We start from the raw sequence: 26,544 nt of genomic DNA, 5'->3' as shown, positions 1-26,544 counted from the left end.
TGCTCTCTAGGGAGGGTGAGGCCTTCCATGGGGGAATCACCAAAGTCTGTTACATCATTTGGGGCAGGGCCTAGGCCCTCCCCCATGTGTCTTAGGCAGAGAGAGCATCCCTCTATGGGGAATGGGCTCCCAAATTCCATTTGTATATTAGGGATAAATACTGTTCCACTACCAGAGGCCCCATAGACTGCTCAGGTCTCCTAACTGACACCCATGTTCAAGGGGCCTGGTTGGGTCCTATGATGGTTCCCCAGCTGTCAGACTGGGGTCCATGAGCTCCCATTTGTTCTGGACAGCTGTTTCTGTGGGTTTCCCCAGCATGGTCTTGACCTGTGTTCATCACTCCTCCGTCTCTAAAACTGGATTCTAAGAGTTCAGCTCAGTGCTTGGCTGTGGATCTCTGTTTCTGCTTCCATCAGCGAGTGGATGCAGGCTCTAGGATGACGTTTAAGGTAGTCATCATTTTCATTATAGAAGAAGGGCATTTAAGGTAGCCTCTCCACTATTGAAAAGCCATCTATTAAAGCATAAAAATTTTACAAATTGTAACTTTCAGTTGTTAAACCAAGGGCTTCTTCAGATTGAGTCATTTTCATTCCTGGGTATCTTTTTTTAGTTTTATTATAGCAATGAGGAAGCTCATTGCCCTTGTACACACCTCTCTTGAGTTCTAAGAGTAGGGAGTGTGAGCTGGCTATGGGTACTGCCAATGTATACAGCTACACATCCTGCTTGCTGACTGTGTATCTTAGTTGATGTCTGATCTCTCCCATCCTAACCACCATCATACGTGTGTTCCCATCAGGTTAGGCATGACTGCAAGTCATGATTGAAGAAGTAGTTGGTTTTGCTCAGCTGGGCCGCCAGTATCTACACTTCTAAGAAAAATCCCCCTTCTGGTTTTGACTGTTCTAATAAAAAGTGCTTCTGGTTTGTTTGTTTGTTTGTTTGTTTGTATTTTTAAAAGAACATCAACTTTTCTGCCACAACTATTCAGCATTCAAGGTAGGATGTAACTTGGTTCAATTATTCAGTTAAGTCTTACCTCTACAGAAGGCAGTGCTCATCCTAATGCCTGTGGCATTAAAGGGACCTGCTGTAACTCTGCTGGGAACATATTTTATAACAGCCAACCAATACAGCACTTTCCTTAGGAAACTCTTATCAGAGGAGCAGTGCAAAGGGAGTGAATGTCATTAGCCGAATTAATTGATAAATTAGCAGGATTAATGAAACAGAAAAGAAACAGTCTTCAAATGTATGCTATATAATGAACTAATTTTTTCTTGACCTATGACAAAAATTGAGCATTAACAGATGAATAAGGGAGGAAAAAAAGAGTCGGTAAAATTGCAAAGGTTATCATATTGCAGGGTTTTGAGTGTCCTCAAATAGGGATATTTTGAAACTACTATTTAGTAAGTGATGCTAAACAAACCTTTGAAACATTATATAGGTTTCCATGAAAACAAAGAATTAATTTGTGTGTCAGTGGAAATCCCCAAACCTTAAGTATTAGGAAGAATCTCCTGTCAGGCACCTGTCAATAAGGGAATAAAACTTTCTATCGATCAAAGGAAAAGTCGTTAGTTACCTATGCTCCCACTTCGAAATGGCAATGCTTGTGTGACTACAGAGCAGTTCAGAGCCAGTGTTCTGTAGTTGAGTACAAAACTGTTTCTATTGACAGTGATGGTGCCTGGCAACCAACAGACTGCACGGGGCCTGGAAGGCCTTTGTAACAGTCAGTCCTTTGCATCACGCTGCACTGTTCCTGGAACCTTCTCAAAGGATACGTTGGCAATACTTGTTCCTTCATCCTGGACTGACTATCACCAGCTGTGGTCCAATTCTTTTTTTTTTTTTTTCTAAATCAGAGGTTAAAAAAAGAATCCATCTTCCATGAACCCTACAAATGCCTTCATCATACTAAGTATCTCACATGCCAATCAAACTTTCAGAAGGCATTTAGTACGTAGCTGGCTCTTCTGTGCTACAAGGTATTCATGGCCAAGCACACCTATGGTCTGTTTGTAATGTTGGCTTCTACTATGAGCATACCTGGCACAGCCCCGGCAGCAACCCGCCTCTAAATCTGTGATCCCACTGTGGCTGAATGTAGATTTTAGGAGGATGGCAAGCAAAAAATAGAAAATAAACAGTCTTCAAATGTATGCTATATAATGAACTAATTTTTTCTTGACCTATGACAAAAATTGAGCATTAACAGATGAAGAAGTGAGGAAAAACCAGGAAAAAAAAGAGTTGGTAAAATTACAAAGGTTATCATATTGCAGAGGTTTGAGGGTCCTCAAATGGGGATAAGCGAGGATAAGTGAGGAATGACTCAGACATATATTTTTCTTTCCTTTTATCTTACATTGAATGAGAATAGTATTGCTGTGAGAACCTTTAAAGAGATTTTTGGCACAGATGCACACTAGCACTATAGACTTTGGAATAATGTAATAGAGTTAATTCCATTTCCCTATTTTCGTGAAATGTGAGAGAGTTCACTAGTGAGCAATTTGCAAAGGGTCATACTAGAATAAACATACTGTTTTCTCTACAATAACTTTATCCTGCTCAGCTCCTTTGTATTATTGAAAAATTGGTGTTTAAGGGGTAAAATAATATCATAGAAGGAGTTAGTATCTAATGAAAAGTTGTTAATCTCCTTTGAGCATCTTGGCATAATATTAGATTTTTCTCCTCATGGACAAAGAGTGTGAGCAGCTGAGAAGAACATAAAATGAATGTCTGTTCTGCTTTTGTTATCGGCTTGCTGGGTGTTGTTTTTTTTTAGCATAGCCTTAAGCAGATTTTCATCTAACAACATCAGGCTCCCAGAAACATCCTTTACTATACAATAGAGACTGTTCTGCACTATTTGTTGCTTGAGGCTAATTGGATGAGCTGTTTTGCATTGAATATGTATCTTTTGATCTTGCTTTATGTTTCTCTGACCATTTTGTTGCTAAGAGATAATAATTAGGAGAAATCAGTAAGTGAAAATAGCCAAGAGAGTTTGAAACTTAAAGACAAGACTCTCCAACCACTGAGTTCTGGGGGTACCAGGGTAGGGGTTTCTTTAGAACACAGTGATGAAGAAAAGAATCAACTGGGATTCCTTGAGAGAAAGCATAATATTTAGTGAATAAATATATTCTCTGACCTCTTGTGCCCTAGTTCTGACTTCCTAGGGTAAATTTCTCAAGTCTGATTTTCTTACCCTCAGTAAGCTTCCAAGATTTGAGTTGGACCTAGGTAGACTGATCCATGGGAAAAAAGTAGTTTTGAAATTACTTTTTATTTTTATACACTATTCTACTGAATGCATACTGGGTTTTCAGTGTGTGTGTGTGTGTGTGTGTGTGTGTGTGTATGTGTGTGTGTGTTATGTGTATGGTGCATGCCTGCTCTCTGGAGCACTTGTAGATGTGAAGGGACAACTCTATTTGTGTGCTTCTCTACTTCATCTCTCTCTGTGCAGGTTCTGTTGATCAAACTCAGGTTGCCAGGCCTAAAAAGTAAGAGCCTTTACCCATTAAGTTGTCTTGCTGTTCCATTTGTAGGAGTTTTTTTTAGCACTCAAATCACTCTTACATGAGTACACTAGATTCAGATCAGTAACTTAACCGTTAGTATCACAGAGATTTAGTTTCAGTAGGAAATACATGGCACCATAAGTGATTTTCCAGGTAGGAGACTCTTCATAAACACAAGGATGGAAAGTCACATAGACAAGACAGTTCCTTATCCTGATTATTCCCTGAAACAAAGAACTGTGCAAGAGAATAAGAAATGGAGGAAAATATAGAAAATTTATATGATATTATGCTGGAGAGAGGGCTCAGCATTTAAGAGTGCTTGCTTCTCTACAGAGGACCCAATTTCAGATCCCAGCACCTGTAATTTATAGTTCCCAACACCTGGAACTCCAGAGGACCTGTTGACTGTGGCCTCCATGGGTAGATACACACACATTCATATGCAAACACATAAATACATATGCATACACATGTAATTAAAACAAACAAAATCTTTTAAAACATATATTTGATGTATATACATTATTAGGTTATAGTATATCTTAGTTTTGAGACAGAATAAATATAGTAACTAATATATCAACATTTCTAAGGTTTATATTTCATGTCATTTATTTCTGATTTGTAAAGAAGGGTCTCACTATGTAGCCCTGGCTAAACTGCAACTTATTATGTAGACCAGGATAGTTTCAAACTCATAGAAATCAGCCTGCTTCTGCCTCCCAAGTATGGAAATTAAAAGTATGTGTCACCATGTCCATCCAAACCAAGAGTTGGTATTATTGGGACCTATCTTGTTGAACAGTATTAGTTATGTCCTTCAATAAGAAGACTATAGGAGACTCCATGGTGCAGAATCCATGAGATATTCATCAATTATGCACTGGAACTTCACAAAAGCTTCTTTGGGGTCCCCCACACCTTTATAAGTAACATCTCAGACAAGATCTTCAAGTAATCTCATTTAAAATCATTGTTTTACTAACTTGGAATTTGATAGAATTATTCCTTTGGTCTGTTGTTGATGAGAATGTGACAGAAACAAAAATAAGTTAGGTAGAAACAATTAGATGGAGCTGATTTTGTGTAGCAAGCCATGAAACTGCATCTCAACCATCTGTTCTTAGTGCATCCACAGGAGAATGGTGCCTGTGTGGTATGTGGCCATATGACTTTTTGCTACAGTGCTGGTTGTATGGGCTTTCTTATGGGTGATAAGCCATATTAACTAAGGTTGAGCCACCTGCAGGTAGAGTGTCCATATGGGGATTTCTTAGGATGGCTGACTTCTTTTGTGTGGTATGACTACTTGATAAGTAGTCTCCCCTGCTTGAATCCTAAACTCCCTGAAAGTGGTTGAAGGCCTGGAGGAGACAAGATCATTGTCAAGTCATTGAAGTGATTGAATGGCCACTACTGTGTTTAATAAACCATTAAACTGAGGCCAAGATAGCTGCCCAAAGGGAACTTGCTTTTGTACAGGAGGAATTATAATAAGAAAAGTACATGTGAGTATGTCTTTCATTTTAGTGTCTGCATTTGGCTGAAAAAACTAAAAACAACAGCTATGGTACACACAAGATGTATTTCACAAGTATCCTTACTTTTGTAAATACTTGCTACCAGGAAGCATAGTCATATGGCTATGGAATCTAAGAAGCCTCACCATCTATAGAGAGCAAACTAGAACTTCACTGAACTACTCCTAAGGCTTGAAGACCAAAAAAGTCAAAGTGTAAATGCTGGCCAAAGTCCAAATTGGAAGGCAAAAAAAAAAAAAAAGAAGGCTAACTCATGTAAGGTTCAGAGACAGAGAACTCTGTGTTTTTCACTCTTCAATTCCATTGAGATTGTAGACAAATTGGATAAGGCTCATTTATAAAATAGAGGGCAATCTGCCTTAGGCAATTCACCAATTCACTTCTTCATCTTGACCAGTAACATAATTACAGACTACCCAAGAATAATATGCAACCAAGTATCTGGGGATTGGTTAGCCCAGTCAAGCTGACAGATAAACTGAAACCTACTCTAGGCTTCAGGAAGTGTTGGTCAGTCCTGATCACAGATTCAGACAATGACATCCAGATAGTTCAGATTGCCTAATAACAATAAAAGAAAATTAAGAAAAAAATTTTTTACCAATATTAGAGAACTAATCTGTCTTATTTGAGTATGTACACTGCTCCCATTGTTTGGAAAACAGTAGAATATTCGATTCCAGCGGCTTCCTGGACAAGAAAGAATCAATAAAGAAATTCTTACCTTATGTACTTTTTGCCATCCTTTCTGGGTTTTTTCATGGCTCTGTTATTATCTTGAAGGAAAAAATAATTGCTAATTTCACAGTGAAATGAAGTGGAGGAAGAAAAATCTTATATGTTGTTTGAGACCCAATTAACCTATTTCACTAGCGATGAGCAGTGATAAAATTGAATATAATCCAACCTTAAAGCCCCTGTAAACTCAAAAAGTGGGTTATGTTGTGTAAGGTGTTTAATCCTTAAAAGTAATTTTAGTCCTTTAGTCCTTAAAAGGCTTTTAAGCATGGGTGAAAACATGTTCACTTGAAGCCCTCAAAAGAAGACATTATAATAAGAGGCAGTAGAAAGAAAGCATTGAGGTTCCTAGTAAAGTCCACCTAACTCAAGGTCAGGCACTGGTGTGTTTGAAAACATGTTTCCATTCTGTGATACATGTTCACCAATTCTTTGCATTCCAAAGTTCTCTTTGATCACTTTTTAACCTTCACAACTTTACTTTCAAATGCCAGGCAGAGTAATACATACCAATAATCACAGCAGTTGGGTGATAGCAGCAGGCGGATCATGAGTTTGAAGCTGGTCTGAGCAACACAGTGAGATCCAGTCTCTAAAAACAAAACAAAACAAAACTCACCCATCTTTGTGAAACTCTTGTTGTATATCATTTATGCATCATAGAAAAATATCAGTTTTTATTTCTTGAAGCAAACATAAGTAAAAAATGCTACCAGCATATAAATGGAAATGAGATATGAATTCCGATTTTAAATGCCTCATCACTGTATTCCCCACCTTTAAAATCATTTGGAATAGTAAGTTTCTTCCACTTTCAAGATTATATCAGCAATGAGCCTTGCTAACAATGTCAGGTAAGAGGTGAAAGGTTCTTGGTGTATTTAGTCACTCACTAAATAATTGTCCATTGAAATTTTTGTGCAGACATTTTGTTATGTAGTAGAGATACAAAGGAATGAGGAGACACTGTGTTAACATATTAACATCATGATGAAATGCAAACAAACAAAAATGTCCAAAGAATAAAAATGTGTGCATTAGTTGGAAACAGTTAAAGGAAGGGGAGGCGTTTCACAAGGAAGAGAACTTCTGAAAAGGATTTTGTATAGTAAGCAGGACTTGTGGAAGAATGTAACAAATGATTCACAGAAAATGAACAACCATCTCTAGGATCTTCGAGACTGGAGCCTGGATAAAGAAAGAAGTTCCAAAGGGCCTTAAGTACATGCAAATAAATAAAATGCTGAATGGACACAGTGAGGCGTATGAGTGTGTGTGTGTGTGTGTGTGTGTGTGTGTGTGTGTGTGTGTGTGTGTGTGTGTCTGTGTGTGTATACAAAAAATAAATATAGAAGTGTTCATGAATTTACAGGGAATATCTAGGAGTATCATTAGAGAAGCTGAAGAGGAGAGATGGGAGAAAGAAAAGATGGTGAATATAGTACTCATATATTTAAACCTCAATATAAATAACTAATAAAAGAATAAAGTTCAAATCAAGTCAAGAGTATAATGCTGAGGTCTCAGGCTAATGGCACCAGCAGACTGATACTTGATTGAGTTATTGGTTTAATAGATTAAAAAGAATGAGAAATATTGAAACAAGTGGATTATATGTTCAACCTCATGCATGTCTTTTTCTTACAAAAGATGGATACAGTAGCTGTGACTTTGAGGATGCTGCTGTGCCACAGGCTAGAATGCCATCTGGAAAAGCCCTGTAGTGCTGTTAGAAAAAAATGTGAAGGGCCTCATCAATACTAAAAGGGATGATGAAAAGCAGAGGTTGGTGATAGGAAGAAAAATATTAAATAACATTTGATGTGATATGACAGAGAAGAAGGAAGCAGAAATAATTCCACACCTATGAAATTAGGACCAGAGATAGACTGTGGCCCTGTTAACTGAAGGCTCACAATTTGAAAGGAGAGGGGAGCAAAAGGTAAGCTTCAGCTCAGGTACCTAACATCGAGGTGCCTTCAGATATCAGCTTGAAGCAGCTGATGGTAATATTTTAGATTCCAATCAGATGAAGTGTAGTGGAAGCCTCAATATTAACATGAGGCCTCTAAGAAGAAAAGTACAACCCGGAGACAAGAGCATCATGCAGTTGCACAGGAAAGAGGAGATAAGGGTGGTGATTGAGAGACTTGAGAGGAGGCGGGAGGAGACATAAACTGGGATAGATACTTCAGGCTATTGGACTTGGTGGATGAATAGTGGATTACAACATCCTTCAGAGAGTGGTCTTCATGGAACCAAACAGATGTGCCCTGCTCTCAAGGAAGAATGGATGTTATTGATTGGTCACACATAACTTATGCAGCTGAGCAGATTCTAGAATTCTAAAGAGTTCTTGGTGCCAGGTAAACCAAGTGTTGACTACAGTGATATTAATCTAGAAGAAAGAGAGGAAAGTTGTCACACAATGCTACACTGATTTCCACTTGCTTCTGTCTTTTCATATAAGATCCTTATTAGAAAGTCACTGGGAGAAAAGATGCCCTTCTGATAGCATGGACTGACAGAGTCAGAGTTGGTATATAAGTGCCCTCAGGCTCAAAAAAAAAAAAAAGTTCTTTTGAGTCATAGGGCTTCTTTGTGGACCATCACCTTGAACACCCACAGCTCTCTCTTGAACTCAGACTGCTCTGATATTTCAGAGTTAAATTATTTGGTGGATGTAATACAAGAGGCAGCGGCCTTTCACTTCCTCTCACTGTCAAATCCAGATGCCAGGTGTCTCTCTTCACCTCCACCTCCATCACCCCAGCAGGGTCAGTGCTTTTTGCTCTTGGACACTGGAGTTGGTTCTATTATTCTGCCCCTTAAGCAGGATGAGTTCATTACAAGAGTTCTCTCAAATGGGCTTTCATTCAAACTCCCTTGTCCTTGCTTTTATCCCAATTCTTTCAGTAACTTCTAAAGCTCCTTTTGATCGCCTGGCTCCAGCTCCTATTCACGACCTGCTTGTTGATCTGTTCAGGAATGACAAGCTTTCAGCAAAAGGTTTCGATGAGGGAAAAAAGGCATGATGGGAAGAAAACATATGATGAAAGGAGACACACACACACACACACACACACACACACACACACACACACACACACACACACACACATCACACACAAATAGAAATAGATCGTTGCTCCAGGGTGAAGACCTCCTCAAGTCACTGTCCTTTAGAAAATAATACTGAGAAAAATGAAGTAATTTAGAGACAGGAAATGCAGAACTTGAGGTGGAGTGGAAAGCAAATGATAGGAAATCAACACAGACGTCAGACAAATCCTTATGATTACTATTCTCCGTGAGAGAGGTGCTGCGTGATTGATAGGCATTTGGCAGTGATCTATCAGCTTCCTGACAGCTGGGGGAGGGGAGCGCTCCATTTCCTTCACCTATGATGGATCTGTTTGATAATATCTCCACCAGTTTGCAGCAGCTGGAGTCCCCTATTTCACCCATATAGCCACAAAATATATTTTTAAAAGTAAAGACTTCTTTGGCTCTTTAAATTTCCTGCCTTTATTTTTTTTTATCTCTTTTACCACTTACCTGTGAAGACAAAGGAGAGAGAAGAGCTCTTTCTTAACTGTAGCTTTGATAGACTGTCTCCTTCCTAAGTCATTTATTTGCATACTTATTTTCTATGTGCTAACTCTGTAATGGCATGCATGCTGTATCTATTAATTGTCATGTCTTGGCACAATTTGAACTGAATTATATCTAAATGCATGTAATGCAATGATGACTCATATTATAATGTGGTTCTGCTCCAATGGCAATATTTGCATAATGCTGGATATGATAAGACTATAAAGTAAGGGGCTGGGTTTTCAAGTGAGACTTATGGAGACCTGTCTTCTGATTTTCCAGCCATGCCTCATACATCAGAATGCTCATCCAAAGTGCCTCATAATTTATTGTAAGCACTTTTCTTTCTCTTTACTGCTGGAATGAGATAAAGAGTAGGCCTACATGGTATAGACCTCATTATTTTTCCTTTTAGAACTTAGCATATTTTTTGTTATTTATTTTGTGATGACTCATAAGGCAACAGAATTTTCTTCAAATAGCTGTGGAATTGTTTCTAATTGCATAGTGCATGAAGATTTTAGGTACATATCAAAGGCAGATCCCAAGACTAATTTTATTCTTTCAAAGACATAACTTTGATTAAGTTTGGTTTTTCTTATTCTAGTAAGGGAATTTTTTTTTAATGGAGAACAGAGAAATGTAGGGAGAATCAAAACAAAGGCATGATTTAATTTTTTTTGCTTATATCCTTTAAAGTGTGTGGGGCATCAAGAAGCACCTGTAGTTCAAACTAGAGGAAAGAGTTGGAGATCCTTGTTACTTTGGTGACAGTATAACCCACACTTGCTGTCTGGGAAGGCATGAGCCTTGTTCATACAACATGGGAGTTCCAAAGACATACACTATACAGAAACGCCTCATCAGGTCCAGGAGATGCCCAGCTGTGCCAGCAGATCTTTGCAGACCACAAACCACAGTAGGAGCCAGCTGCCCTCTTCTGTTCTCATTGTCCTGGAGGAAAACTCTATGTTAGGTTTGCCATTTATAGAACACATTGGACTGGACAGAGACTAGGAAATATTTAATGCCTGAGTTACCCAGTGACAAACATTAAAAAAGATCCTTTACACTGTGGTAGTTTGAATGAAATTCCCCCTATAGTCACTAGCATTTGAATGTTTGATTCCAAGTTGGTAGCCCTATATAGGGAAGTTTAGGAGGTGTGGCCTTGCTGGGGAAAGTATGTCACTGGGGTCTGTTTTGGAGAGCTTAAAGTCTTGTGCAGTTTGCCCTCTCTGTTTCATATCTGGGGTTTGAGATGTGAGCTCTTAGCTGTTCCTGTTAAAATGCTTGGTGTTTGGTGTTTGGTGCTTGGTGCTTGGTGCTTGCTGCAAGGTTTCCACTTCATGATTGTAATGGACTCCTACACCACTGGAACCATAAGCCCCAAATAAACCCTTTCTTCTCTGAATTGCCTTGGCCATGGTGCTTTATTACAGCAACAGAAAAGTAATTAAGACACTCAGTGTTGCTAGATGGCATCAAAGCCTCTTTTTTCCCCCAACTTAAATAGTATTGTTTTTAATCGTGATCCTCTTAACCAGAGGAGATATGGAAGAAAACAAACAAACAAACAAACAGGAGAGAACAAAGTCCCTAAAAATTTTTGTGAAGTTGTTTATCAGTGAACAAAGACTAGGCAAATTACCATTTTCCAAGTTGTTTGGTATAGTCAACAACTGAGTTATTACAAAGGGAAAATTTAAGGTTCAAGTTCAAGAAGGCAGATCTACAACCCTTCAGGACTGTTCATCTTGTTTTGTAAGTTCAGCAGTCACTTCTTGTGGGTCCTGCATGTCTAGTTTATACAGCAAACAAATAGTCCAGGCAAGAGCAGTTTCTTGCCCAAATGGCTAATCTTGCCGTGTTGAAAGAAAACTCCATAAAGAAATTCTTTGACGCCCATCCGCCCATCCTCCTTTCTGACATAATTAGTGTGCCAGGAGCAGTTGTGTCTCAAGTCAAGAAAAACCCTAAACCATTTAAATGCCATATATCCTGTAGGTCTTTGAAGGGTTTGAAGAATATCTATCTCAAATACTTCTCTGTATATCTAGAAAACCTAACTAACCTAATTATAATTTTTGACTATTACACCTGACTATATAATCTGTATTTAACTATGCAGATCACAAAATTGACCTTAAATTTGTATCAATAAATGAAAATCTATACCAATGCAAAGTATTCATCTCCCTATCCTGTTCCTCTTTTTTCCTTTAAAAAGAGATTGACTGTGATCATTACCACTTATAACCAACACCATTTAAATGAAAACAAACATTTATAGACAATATTTGGGAATTTGGACGTCACTCATTCCAAACTGCTTCCTGCTAGTTGGGAGTGATGTTCATACCATGGGGATCATGATAAAACACAGAAACCAGCTGTAGTCATCTATGACTGCATTATCTCAGCTGTTTTGGGTGTAGGATCAGTTGGGCCACTGCTTTAGGGGTTATTGCTTGATCAAACCATATTAGTGTGGAAGGAATCCACAGCTTTTCATTTTCTGTGTAAACAAAAGCAGAAATTCGTTTCCCAAGTAGCCTGTCCTTATATTTAAATTTAGAAGTCAAAGCATTTTTAAAATGTATAAGTTGGATTAATTCAGCGGCATTTATAATCAAATGTCTTTTAGCAGCTGTAGCTCTTTCTTTGGCAATCAAACAATTTAAAGACAACAATATAGCATATAATGACCATACTCTTTGTATATTTTCCATCTCTACATGGCTTTTTCATTACTTTATTTCTTTTACTTTTATTTTTTCCTTTTTTTTTTTTTTTTGGTTTTTCAAGAGAGGGTTTCTCTGTGTAGCTTTGGAGCCTATCCTGGCAATTGCTCTGGAGACCAGGCTGGCCTCAAACTCACAGAGATCCACCTGCCTCTGCCTCCACAGTGCTGGAATTAAAGCATGTGCCACCAATGCCCGGTTTTATTTTTTCCTTTTATGAGAAAGGATTTCTCTGTGTAGCTTTGGCTGTCCTTGAACTTACTCAGTACACCAGGCTGGCCTTGAAGTCACAGATCTGCTTGCCTCTACCTCTCAAGTGCTGGGATTAAAGGCATGTGCCACCACACCCAGCTACTCTATTCCTTCTTGTTCTTTTTTAACTTTTAAACAGTTTTTTTTCTGCTTATGCTGAGTCAGGAAACCTCTCTTGAAGGATCTGCTTGAGTCTCTGCAGTCTCTAGCAAAACAGAGAGCACCCGAGAAAATGCTTCTACAAAGAAGTCGTGCTTGTTTCTGTTCTTTTGTTTCTAAAATCCCCATTTAAGCTTTCTTGAAGTTTATATGTAGAAGTTTGTAAAACGACATTCTGACACCATTTTGTAAGGATAAATCTTTCTGCCAACCACCAGAGGCCTGCTGCCATGTGGGTGCCCAAAATAACACATAGGGACTTATATTAGGTACAATGCTGCTGGAAATGACTAAGATTTCTTATTTGCTAGCTCTGTCTTAACTATCAACCATAACTCTTCATCTATATATTTTATAGGGACTTATCAAGGATGCCAGACATGTGTGTCCTTTCTTCCTGATATCACATGGTGACTCTAAAAATAATCTTAAAATTCATAGGGCTGATGAAATAGACCTATGATTCAAGATACCCAGAAGCTGAGGCCACACTAAGTACTCTTAATGTGTGGCTTATTTATTGATGAAAAGCATCTAAGGAGGCAATCATTACCCTTGGGCTGCAGAAGAATAACACTGGTGTTCTTCAGTGATGTGGGATGCGTTTGGCAAGTGCTATGCATTTTTTAACAGTTCATCATTTTATTCTGAATTGTGTGTGTGTTTCTCTCTCTCTCTCTCTCTCTCTCTCTCTGTGTGTGTGTGTGTGTGTGTGTGTGTGTGTGTGTGTGTGTGTGTGTGTGATGTGAATGTGAATGTGAATGCAGGTGCTTGGGAAAGTCAGAGCAGTTGTATCTTGCTGGAGCTGGAATTACAGGTCATTATGAGCCTACCAATGTGGGTGCTAGGAACTGAACTTGGGTTCTCTGCAAGAGCAAGGGGCTGACATTAAATGTAAAATCATCTCCCCAGCTCCACCCCCTCCTATGGTAAATGTCAGCCTACAGACTGACAACCACTGACCTCTACAAGCCTCTGTTTTTCTAACAACCAGAGGAAAAATATCTGCTACATTTTTTGCAGTCTTTTAATATCACAATATGTTATTTTTGAAAATGTCTTGATATTAAAACTTTGTAAGTCCATTAGATGTTATAAGAGGCATATCTCAGAGATTCAGAAGTTTGGGTCTAACAACCTGGAATAAAACAATCATTACAATAACCTGTATCTATCGATGTTTTTTGTTTCCCAGTGCCTGGAAAAGCACGCTTGCTTGGCAATGTTATCCACTAAGTATGCAAGAGCATTGTATGCAAAAAGCAATTCATCTTAAGTAAGAGTTGTATTATTGTTAAACTCCAACATCCTTCACCACAACCATCACCACCACCACTATCACAAAGCAAATCTGGAAGCAAGCAATCTGGCAAGGTGAAGGTTCTTGTGGTAAAGGTCATTGAGGGCTACTAAGGGTCAACATTCAAACCCAGATTACCTTTTCTAATTTCTCAGTCTGATGCTATAAAATAGTAATAAAGCCAACCCAAAATAATTAATAATTATATATTTCTTGAATTTTGTAGTTATCTAACAGAATATTTTTAAAATGTGTTTGCATAGTTCTTAGAATTCATTATTCTTAAAATAATGTTGTAAAGCCAGACTAAGGACTTCTGAGTCAGAATAGTCTGGGATATTTTCATGATAGCTTATTCCATCTTCTGCTTGAAATCTTCCTGATTCTACACTTTTAATGTTGGTAATATATAGCATCACATCCAAGACCAATTAACTTTGCTTCTAGAGTGAAATGATTCTATGATAGTTCTGCTGATTCATTAAGGCCTTTACTTATAGGATTGAAGATACAACATGAACAGCATCAAAATAAAGGGCAAACACACTCTTGAAGAGTTCTTTTCAATTCACCTCTTGCCTCTTTCCATAATATATGATATATATATATATATATATATATATATATAATATTTGGGATATACATAATTTTGTGATATATACATATATTTGTATATTGTACATATACATATATAATAGGTACATATTATATGTATTACAAAAATCTTTCATTATTGAGTAATAAAATCAATTGATGGTGAAGTAAGAGGGACTTCTTATACACTGCCATTAAGAATTTAAATTAGTTTGCCTATTATGGAAATACAATTGATATGGATGGGCCTAAAAAGTTAAAAAGATATCTCCTGTATGAACCAGTCAGGCATTTCCTGGGTGTTTACATGAAAGGCTTTAAGTCACTATATCACATAGATATAAGAACATCTATGATTATTGCAGCAAAATTTAATAGCAAGTTATGGCATAGGATAGGTATCTATCAATAGATAAATGGATAAAGAAAATGATATATCTAATTAGATAAATAATGAAGTTTTTTCATCCATAGAAAGTTATATACTTGGCAAAGAAATGGGATGCAAGTGGAGACTGTCATGTTAAATGATGTAAGCTGGATTCAGACAGACAAATATCACACATTTTTGTTCATTTATGAACCCTAGATTTCATGTAGACAAATAAAATCCAATATGTGTAAATTTACCATGAACTGTCTTTGTTAAATAAGGGGAAGAATAAAGGAGACCTGCTAGAAGGGAAAGAGTAAAAATAAGAAAGTATTAGGGGGAAGTATGATAAAAGTAGAAAATGTTTGAACGTGTCCTTATGAAATCCATTCCTGTGTTATAAGAAATATATACCAGTAAAAATAATAAAAATTAAATTAAATTACTATTAAAAACAAAAACATATTTCCCAAATCATAATTTTTCAATGAGCTGTTTTTCCTTTGCTTATTATGGTTGCTACTTTTGCATAAGAGTGAAACACTAAGGAGAAATACTTTCTCAAAAATTAAACTAGAAACCAAACATGTTAGATCCTTTTCTTTCACTGTCAAAAATGCAATGTACAAGAGCCTATCATTAGGTAGTTATAAATAAAGCATCTCAAGTGTGTGCCCATTCTTATTTTAATACGTTACCTTCAGTTGACACATAGTAGTGGCACATATTTTTAGAGCATAGTAAGTGACATCAACACACGTATACAGTGTGTAAGGGCAAATGGCATACATCTTGGCTTAGAGGCATACAACTTTCTGTGTGTCAGATCAGCTAAAATATTGTTAAGTCATTTTTAAAAAGGTTGCGTAAGTATTAACCTATAAGCAAAGAATCACTCTGTCTCAGTGCTTTGCCTTTGCCATGAACTTCAGATATCATTCAGAGAGTTTTCTGATATTAAGTACTTGAGATGAAGAAGATTACACCATAAGGAAAATGCCGTTGCATTGAAGATATTTACCTTATAATTCTAGGTATTTGAACCAAAGATAAAGACCTAATTCACATTCCTCACCTTTGCCCCTGTCAGTATTCTGCACAGGACATATCTTTTTGTGTGGTTATTGCCCTGTGTATTGAAATATGTAGAGCAACACACCTGATGTCTCCCCTCAAGATACCAGCAGCAAAAACTCCCTTTCTCAATCGTAACAAAAACTGTCTCTATATATTACCACTGTCACCTGTGGACACAAATTGCATCTACTTATGAGCCACTAATCTGTCATTTCTCAAAGAAACAAAATAACTTCTTCTGCCCACCCAGTGACAATGTCCCCCGGTGTTTAATTACAGAAGCATTCATAAACCTAGACCACTGATTAAATGAGGTTGTTGGATTTTTATCCTTGCCTTAAATAAATAAATACCAGATTCTACTTTTCCAATAAGGAATATACAGCATATAAAACTATGCTTAGACAAATACCAATGCTAAGAATAAAAGCTTTTAGCCAATAATACTTTTTAAAATATGCAATGATGTGTTTAGTAGCAACTAAAGAATTCAGTCTGATTGGAAAGTGTCATTTATATGATGGAAATCTTTCCAGCAAAATTGTTGATATATTAGTGCAGACTAGGTTGAACATTTCCTTTGTTTCTGGTCACATTCATTGTTTTAAAAGTATAATCACTAACTTCCTATAACTTAAATGAAATTCTCAGTGTATCCATTCACACAACTGTGCTAACATATCTAGTATAAAGTGCTTGCAGAGACCCAGGACTCCAGAGTTTTATTAGTGTATTGAATTCTTATGACACTTTTGTAGATTCAGATATACTGAGCATTATATAAGATGCTGATTTAAAAAAACACAGAGTTTTATACTTAAGGTAGGTAACCGATCTGCTATTTAAGAGTTTGTGATTGCAGAAGGCAACCTACACAACACTTAGTTTTGCTTTTTTTTTTATCAAGTTGTTTACATACAATACTTTTTTCATAAATGATCTTTTGTAGTTGTTATGGTTTGAATGAATATGTCCCACATGGGCTCATGTATGAACACTGACCCCCTAGGTTGTTAGAGGAGGTTATGGACTGTTTAGGGGGTGAAGCTTTGCAAGAGGAATGGACTTTGAGAACTTATAGCCTCCCTACCTACAGTTTACTCTCTGTGCTATCTGTATCTGGTTGAAATGCCTACAATCTCTCAGCTTCCTGCTCTAACCACCTATTGCCATGCCACCCATACATTATATAGGCTCTCTATAGACTCATAGCTAAAATAAATACTTTTTCCAAACGTTACTTTTGGTCACTAAGTTTCATCATGGCAACAAAAATAACTAATATATAATAATAAATGAGTGATGTGATTTTTATCTGTTTTCTTTTAAAGTTTAAAATAATCATTTAATTTGTGTGTGTGTGTGTGTGTGTGTGTGTGTGTGTGTGTGTGTGTGTGTGTGTTTGCAATGTACATGATGTAGGGTGTGTAAATGCTACTGAATATATGTGGAGGTCTGAGGACAATTTATGTGGAATTTGTATTCTCTTTTCTTCATGTAGATAGTGTCAGAGGATTGAAATCAGGCCATCAGGCTTGAAACACAATTTCCTTTACCCACTAAGCTATTTATCTCGGTGAACTTCCCTCAAATTCATTTAATATAATACTCAATAGTTTTTAGTGATACCTTGAAATTTTTGATCATTTCATACTAAATAATGTTAATGACTTTTTCTTGATGTATTATTTAACCAATAAAGATATAATAGTTGGCTTAGTAGTAAATTAAATAATAAATTAAATTCAGAGTATTCTACAATTCTGAAAGTATCTATAGAGTAGATGATGTTTACTATGCTAAATCACTGAGAGTCTTCAATGAATTTTAAGGCCACTGTTTTAGTAAACATGAGTTCAAATTACTGGAGTCAAATATTGGATATGAGGATGTTGTAAGTAGGGCCCAAGTGAAAGGATCGGATACTGACTTGAAAAGCTTTCCTAGAGAAAGAACATTATATGCCCTCAGCTTCCAGCCACAAATTCCACCCAACCTGCAATGACAGTCTCTAACCCTCTTTCTATTCATTCCCAGATTGTTTGATACTTTCCTTCTCAACCCCACAATTATTTGCAATATCATGAGCTCATTGATAAAAAACATCCCATTAAATTAAGAAATACATAAAAGAAACAGATTTTTAAAAGGGTTTCCACACTTTCTGTTTTAACTTGAGCTGATTTGGGAGACAAAGTCATTATGTATATATTCTGAATTACAACATTGTCCTGTACGAAAAGAGCATCTAAATGGCACTGATTTTTTTCTAATCACAATATGATGGTACAATCCCAGAGTCTTAATTCACTCTGTATACCTGCCTAACATATAGTTAAGTCAGCTTAACTATGCAAACTCAAGATGCTTCTTGTCAAGTCAGTGAATGATGGATACACATTTGTACCAGCATTCTTATTTCTGCATAGCCAGGTGGTATGTGATTACTCAGTGGCTGGTTCCTTTAATAGACATAGTTATGCAAATTAAGAATAATACTTTAGTTTTTAGCATCTTTTTCTTATTGTACAGTTTATAATTTAAATTAGTTATCACCTTAGATCAAGATTTATAAAATTAAAAAAATAAATTAGTTCTAGAAGAGCATTTTGCTCAGTTTTGACCATAAAAATTGTCTTCACGTTGTGGAGGGATTGTTTTCTCATCTATAAAGAATCCATTAACTTGGAATCTTTTGACTACATAAAATGAAATTTTAAAGATTCAGCAAAGCAATTTTGATATATATGAAATTTTGTTCTCTTGTTTTTGTTGTTTAAATAACCTGGTAAACCAGTAAAACATGTGACAGGATTTTAACACACCTTTCACTTGTTTGCAAATAAGAGATAAATTTGAAAAGTAAAGAAGGATGAAGCAAAAACTACAAGTAAGATGTTATGTAGATTGCCATGACAAAGCTTCGTATAATGCACTGTTGCAGTCAGTGCATTTTTATGAGTCTGCAGTTCTGCTGAAATAATCAACTGCTTCTTTAGGTAAGATAGATAGGAATACTTTCCAAAGGTAATTTGGAATAATGATGTGTGTGATTTTTAAATTTTCCATGGAGAAAAATTGCTATGATGCCAAAATAGCCTGAAGAACTGACATAGCATTTCTACATTATGCAGGTATGAAAATTGGCCCAATTTATTTGCAGATCTTGTAGGGCTTAGGATGGGGGCACGAAACACAGCAGCCATATGACCTTTGTTTGCCTTTGAGAACATGCTAATTGATGTGGAAAACATTTCCAATTGCCTATTATATTCTAGATTTGCTTTGGGAAATGTCTAGATGAATAATGCAAAAATTGTATTTATGAAGTTGAAAAAATAGTATACATATATATAAAATGGTCAGGTTTGGCTCCATTTGATTTTTATTTATTAAGAATTTTTAAAATGAAATACAATTATTACATCTACTCTTCCTTTCTTCCCTCCAACCCATCCCACATCCCCTCCTTCCAACTCTTTTTAAACCTCCAACTCCATTTCAAGTTGACATTTTCTTCTGTTTATTATTATTACTCGCTATATACAAATTCATGATATTGAACACAACTTGCTGAGTTCTTTAAGTGGGAAGCAGGTTATATTAATTTTGTAACAGACAACATTTCACTGGTTAACCAATTAGCAGTTCATCTCTGGGAGGAGCTAATTTGCCATATTTCAGTCATCATTAGTTCTTTGTCTTGGTGAAGGATACAGTGAGATCCCTCACTTCTGTGGTAACATATCTATTGATATTTTCATTGTTCAGATTCTGCTTAAGAAGCAGTATTGAGATATTATGGCTAGGCTCTCATACTGTTGAAGTATTATGGGGGTGACTTCCCTGTAATAGCTAGGAGACACTATCTTATAGCAGACTTCCTGGTCTTCTGGCTCTTACAATCTTTCTGCCCTCTCTTCAACAATGTCATCCAAGCCTGAGGTGTAGGATTTTTGTTGTAGATGTATCCTTTGTGGCTGGACTCATCCCATTCTATTTATCTTTGCAATATTATAAACACATCACGGCTATTTGGGGGACCAAAGAACACTTCTCTGTGATATATTAAGTCTTCTTATTGCTGTTTGAGTTATACATATTACAAAAGTACAAGTGAAATGTGCCTGGAAATTTAAAATACATTTACACAGGTTCATTTTCATCCTCTCAAATAGAAAAGAACACAAAAGTCAATGTCTACATTCTATAATTCTGTTAATGGTGCAGACAACACACTATCACTTAATTCTAAATCACCCTAAATTGAAAAAGTGCTTTTGATGCTGCTTGGAGCAGAGAAGTGCCAAAGAAAAAGAAAAAGCAAAGTCTGGAAGAAGCAGTAGTCATGTCCATGAAATAAGAGTCATGCTCCTTATAGAGTGGTTATAATTACCATACATGTGTAGTTATCCTCAACAGTATCTGTGCGACAGAGAAACACATCCTGGGAGATGAAATAATATCTAGTACCTAAAATGATCTGTGTTTGTAGAAACAAAGAAGGAAAGGATAAACATAAGACCTGTGCATCTTAAAATACACTATGTAAAGTTTTCACTCTTACAAAAAAATGCCATTTACCTAAATGGAATAGGGCAGGAAGTACATTGCACAGTAGTTAGGGTATATTCAAGACTGAACTTTTTTTCTTGTTTTGAGACATGTGGTTTGGCCACTAAAGCCAGGTTTGGAAAGCCCATGGATTCCTCATACTTTCTCCCTATGCACAGGTGTGGACAGTCTATGTTTTCAGCCTGGAGGAATCTTATATTTGATTTGACTTAGAAAATACAGGAGAATATATTGTTGTAATTGTTCTCTTGTCAAGGTCCTGGAAATTTCTGCCCTTCTTTTGTGCCCCGGAGTGTTGAGCAGCTGGTTCTGCAGCTGTGAACAAGACTGGGGTTCCTAGTCCTGTAGGGCAGACATACATCTTGCTATAGAGATATGTAGAGAAAGTGGTTTTTTTTGTTTTGTTTTTATTTTCTTTCATTGCCCAACTTTTAAAAGAAGGAAAGCAGTGCATTCCCTCTTCCTTCCTTCCCTCCCTCGCCCCACACAACACATCTTGCCATTTATACTAGCACTAATAAATTATCTTCTTTGGAATATGAGTAAACATCTGTTTTCTTCATTTCCTCTGAAAGATTGCTTCATTTAATATGACCAGAAGTGCTGATAGAAAACTCTTTTTTTCTTTTTTTATTTCTTTTCTTTTTAATTAGTTTATCTTTTACATTCCCCCTCCTCTCCTCCTGCTCCCCTTCCCCCCCCTCATCTCATCTGCTCCTCTGAGAGGGTAAGGCCTCCCCTAGGAAGTCTAATAAGTCTGTACCATTATCTCCTTGAGGCAGGACCAAGGCATCTCTCAACCCCCACACCCCTATTATGTAGCCTGTTGCTCTCAGCAGGGAGAATAGAACCTAATCCAGATGATGCTTGCTTTGATTATCTTGATACATCTTCACACACACACACACACACACACACACACACACACACACACACACACTTCTCATCCCATGGGCATTCCAAATGCTTCAGGGTCACATATAAATTCTGAAATCTAGTTTAATTCTTCTAAAAATATAGCATAACTCACAAGGCTGTAGGTCATATTTATGAATGAATAAACACAATTTGAAGTTCAGCAAAAGTGCCACAGTATGAATTACATGATTCTCAAAATACTTAAGCAGATGAGGTTTTGTGTGAATGACCTTTTCCTAAACATGAAGAAGATAATCTAGTTGGAAGTCAATCATCATTTAACTTTACCAGGTTGTGTAACTCATATTCCAGTATTTTATTGCTGAATCGAATCTAACATAATGACATCCACACACTGGGTGGTGATTGGCTCTTAAAAGAAATGGCAAAAATACATAGCAATTTCAGAAATACCATGATAATGATTTATTATTCCTGTAATTATTTGTCTTGATTGGTCTTCTTGAGTCCTGTCATGCAGAGTATGAAAACAAACAGAAATGGTAAGGCACTAACAGAATTATTCTGCTTTGTTAGGTGTGTGGTAGAAGACAAAAACTCGAAAGTGGCTTGGTTGAACCGCTCTGGCATCATCTTCGCCGGACATGACAAGTGGTCTCTGGACCCTCGTGTTGAGCTGGAGAAACGCCATTCTCTGGAATACAGCCTCCGAATCCAGAAGGTGGATGTTTACGATGAGGGATCCTACACATGCTCGGTTCAGACACAGCATGAGCCCAAGACCTCCCAAGTGTACTTGATCGTGCAAGGTAAGAGAAGAGTAGAATAAGAGAGTGAACCATGGAGAGTGGCTGTGATGACCAAGACATTTATTTGATTTTTCTACTAGATGATTGATTTGAAAAAAAAAAAGAACTAAGAAGATTCATGTGCTAATTGCTGGTGGTGTTTTCTTTTTCTAGCTTTGATTAAAAAAATATCCAGGAAAGCCACAGCTGTCTTACCATAAGTATACACAATGTTTAAATCGTAGGAAGTTCTTTGTTTTAAAAATACTTTCCAGAATTTAAGAAAGCTTTAAAAAAAATACTCTGTCTTTGCCCTAAAGATGGTTGTTTATGTGCTAGTAAAAGACTTTTAGAAAAATAAAAATTTCTAGAAGTCTTTGTCCCTTCTCACCTTGTTACCTTTCCTTATGGCTTGTATCTTTATTTAATAAGTTATTGTAAGCCAGACTAATGATCAAGTTCTGTCATAGGGGAAAATTTTTTCTAGATTAGATTTTCCCTGAGGCAGAACTGGGTTATGGTTTTAAAGGATTAAAAAATTTTAATAGCATACATACATGCACTACAATGTGGCTTCCTTGGGTTCCCCTTCTCTTGAAAACAAAGCTGATTATTACACAAATTCATTGCAAGCAGAATCAAATTGCCAGAAGTTTCCATCCATCTATCAGGAAAGATCTAAGCACTAACAAATATTAGGGCTGTATTCTTGTATTTTTGATTAATAAATTTATGCAAATTAAACATGGCCTTAGGGTTCCTGTCAATATTCCAAATGCAGTCAGTGGTGTGACAAAGTTTGGCTGTAGCTACTATTAATGTGTTAGGGAACTGGTTATTGCAGCTTTTAAAATATTGCTTTCCCAGATCTTCTCAAGAATAAACTAAACTTAGATAAAACATATCAGAGTCCTCATGGTACAAGGGTGCTTCGGTCTTGGGACTTTCATGGCAGTCCATCTGCAATGGCTAACAACTTCAAATTATTCCTCAAAAAAGCCATTTCTATGGATAAACAAATTCTAAATCTGAGTATGTTTCCTTGCAGATTAGTGGAGAGTTCTTGAGCCAGAGAACAAGTTATAGTAGGGTTGGGAACTCAGGAAGCTCACTTGATGTATAAATATATCTAGAGATGTATGAATATGCCAATTTGTTGCTTTGCTAACTCCTATAAAATACAAAAAAGCACTCACAGACAGACAAACACACATGCCTTTCTAAATATACAGAATTTCTACTTGATTCAGGGGCATAGGGAAGATAAAACTAATTTACTAATAGTAAAGGATCTTTAGGACAGATTTTATCTAATGGCCAATCATAGTTTTACCTACATATTTCTGTATAATATATCATTATACAAAAATGGTTGATTGTAACATTACTATACAATTTGTGTATTATGTATAGTTCTAAACAAAATATAGTTGACAATCTGAGCATTAGAGGCTTGGTTTCAAAATGAAGAAACAGAATCATTCGGGGAAAGTTATATGTTCAATGTCACCAGAAAGGTAGTGAAATAGTTGAAAAGCAACTACTGGGAACATTTCCAATGAGCTAAAATATTTTTGTCATGACCTCAAAAATAACTATTTTAAAGATTTATATTTAGGCCTAAGCACTTACCACCCAATCTTCAAAGTTCTGTCCCCCGACCCATTTGCCTGTGTTCTCTTAAATTAAAATCACAAAAATACATTTTTAGAACCAGAACTAACTGCAAATGAAATTATGTTTGATTTAGTATTAAGAAACAGAAAAGAACCTGTTAATGGACAAGTACTGTTTAATTACTGTCTCATGTAATTTGAATATTACCAGTAAGTAGACATGAATAACTTTATTAGGAACAAAGGCTTATATTCAATGTCAACAACAAACATACCTAAGGCTTCCTGTTATTTATAATTGGGTTTGAAGCACATTTATGTTTGTTCCAAGTATTATCATATTTCCATCCATCTTAAACATGTCTCATTGAAAGAGGAGAGAAGAAACAGAAGGGGGTAGGGTGGGTGGGTTGTTTCTTCCTTGAATGGTAGAGAGGGGTTTCTGGAGGATCCTAGCATCCTTCACATTCTTTCCTACAGCTATAGAGATAATTGAGTAAATATAATTCACACCATTAATACTTAGATGATTCATTAAAATTTAGGTTGGCTAAAAACTCCCCAGTATTTCTGACTTGGCATATCTGGGTAATGTCTGGAAAAATTAATTTATAAATCACCAGGAGGTGCCTGGCTCCCAGTGTAGTCCAGCAACTTAGAGAACACGTGTCCCCCCATATATATATATATATATATATATATATATATATATATGAATCTGTGGAAGGAGGCAATGATGCTGCATGGATTCAACTAATTTCAGATGGCTGTGTCTACAAATATTCCAAAGACTTATTTTGAACATGAGACAGGCAAATCAATGCTAAGTTACTTAAATATCATGGCCTTCTAGGATCTTGAAGGCTTCCTACATACAACACCCTAGAGAAATAGCCTGTCTTCCCAAACTGTCTGTTTTCAGGTATCAAAACAACAATTATGATACACCGGTCTACTCTTCAAAATGTTCAACTTTATATATGTGCTAATGTTTATAATGTCTTATTTTCTCCTATATATTATTTTTACTTGAAGCCATCTATCTATCTATCTACCTATATCTATCATCTATCTATCAATTATCTATCTATCTAGCTATCATCTATCCATTATCTATCTTCTTATCGATTTTCATAGATTCCCAATATACTAGTGATTTTTCAACATCTTCAGCACAGTCTCTCTTAATTTGTTGATTATTTTTCACAGAAAAGTTTATTAGCTTATGAAGATCATTACATATAAAATATACTGTGTAAAAAACTATTCTATGTCATTCAATAAACTATCTTTGTCTAAATGACAGCTACACAGAGCTTCTTTATATGGTACACAGGATAAAGTCTTGCCTCAGCAAAGGCCTAAGTCAGCACTGACCTTTGAGGTCACATGTGATTATTTGCCCATATATATTCTTTCTGAGGGATCCAAGGTTACCCAAATTTAAACATTCATTTTGCTTAATAAATGCAGGGACCCCTATGTAGAGTCTAATATTTGGTTCTGTGTTTGATGCTTTTTAGAGTCCAAGATCAAAGATTAAGAACACACGATTTTTAATATCAATAAAATAAGGAGGTAAATATTAATAAAATCCTTTCTGCTACTAATGTACACATTTCTTCTCAGAAGGTTACTTTTCTATAGTTTCTTGGTCTTGTGAACATGCTGCCAATGGAAGTACATGTGCTAAGGCAACATAATTCATCTCTAGTTATAACTATTGCACAATTTGCAATAAATTCAACCCTTCAGCTTATTACATTTGTCAAAGTGCTCTTGCCTGAGAGCCACACCCAGAACAATGGAATCAGAATCCTTGGGTGGATCAATGCCTGCATGTTCATTATCATTGCCAGTCATTCAGATGTGCACAGTTCAAGAACTACTATTCCATGGATCTAACCAATGGCAGGATTTACTGCCTCCTGACAGTTCATTTTCCTGTGTGACACCTCAAATTATGTCTGAGAGTTTGCAGAATAAGAGCTAGAGGATTAAAATAAAAAAAAGACTAAAAGTAAATCTGAGTACTTTGATGAATTGAGATGTCTTAACTTTGAGAACAATAGCCTCAAAAGTGGGGTATTTGTTTAGAAATCTCATGTGTATTTGGATACAAAGGAATAATGATGATAATATTTCTTAAATTTGAATATTTTTAAATACTAATTTACCAAACATTATAGCTACCATTTGGTTTTCAATTTATATATTTACACTGCATGATTCGTAGATATATGTCAATGACAGAGTGGTGGGTTCAGTCTTTTATGCTTTGTATGCTATTCTATCTTAGTTAACATTTAAATACAAATAACCTAATCTGAAAATTCTAAAATTGGATACTATTAATAAAAGTTTTGATTGTTAAAGTATTTTCAAATAGATCAATATATTTCACTATGATATAAATTATAATTTCAAATTTTTCTTGCCACTATGACTCATCACAACAAGGGAAGGTAGGAATATGTAGTTGTTGGCAGGGAGTTAATTGTATAATTGTCTCAATTAAAGCAATATAATTGTGAAAAACTATTGAGAGTGAAACATGTGGAAAGACCACAATGTTTGATTTTTCTACCCCTGCTGATGAAAAGCCACATTTCCTTTGCTCATAAAGCCTAGAGTACTCATATGGACTTAGAAAAGAAACTCCAAATTCATTTCTTTTCTTATGAACAAAAGCCTGAGATCCATTTCTAGGATTTGAATCTTAAGAAGCCAGTCTTACAGTTGGTTCTTTTAACCATCCCT

At 36.2% G+C, this 26,544-nt stretch overlaps 1 protein-coding gene across 2 annotated transcripts in view; it reads left to right on the top strand.

The window, feature by feature from the left end:
- Positions 1-26,544, top strand: part of Lsamp (limbic system associated membrane protein) — a 630,412-nt gene that overhangs the window by 318,921 nt on the left and 284,947 nt on the right. For both annotated transcript variants that reach the window (XM_027412676.2, XM_027412674.2), the window contains exon 2: positions 21,957-22,189. In XM_027412676.2, the coding sequence (XP_027268477.1) occupies positions 21,957-22,189 (233 nt within the window). The remainder of the gene's footprint in view (positions 1-21,956; positions 22,190-26,544) is intronic.

The sequence above is a fragment of the Cricetulus griseus genome, chromosome 4 (genome assembly GCF_003668045.3).
Source record: "Cricetulus griseus strain 17A/GY chromosome 4, alternate assembly CriGri-PICRH-1.0, whole genome shotgun sequence".
NCBI classification, from domain to species: Eukaryota; Metazoa; Chordata; class Mammalia; order Rodentia; family Cricetidae; genus Cricetulus; species Cricetulus griseus.
Note: the sequence above shows the minus strand (reverse complement) of the source record. Positions and strands in the feature narration are given on the sequence as shown.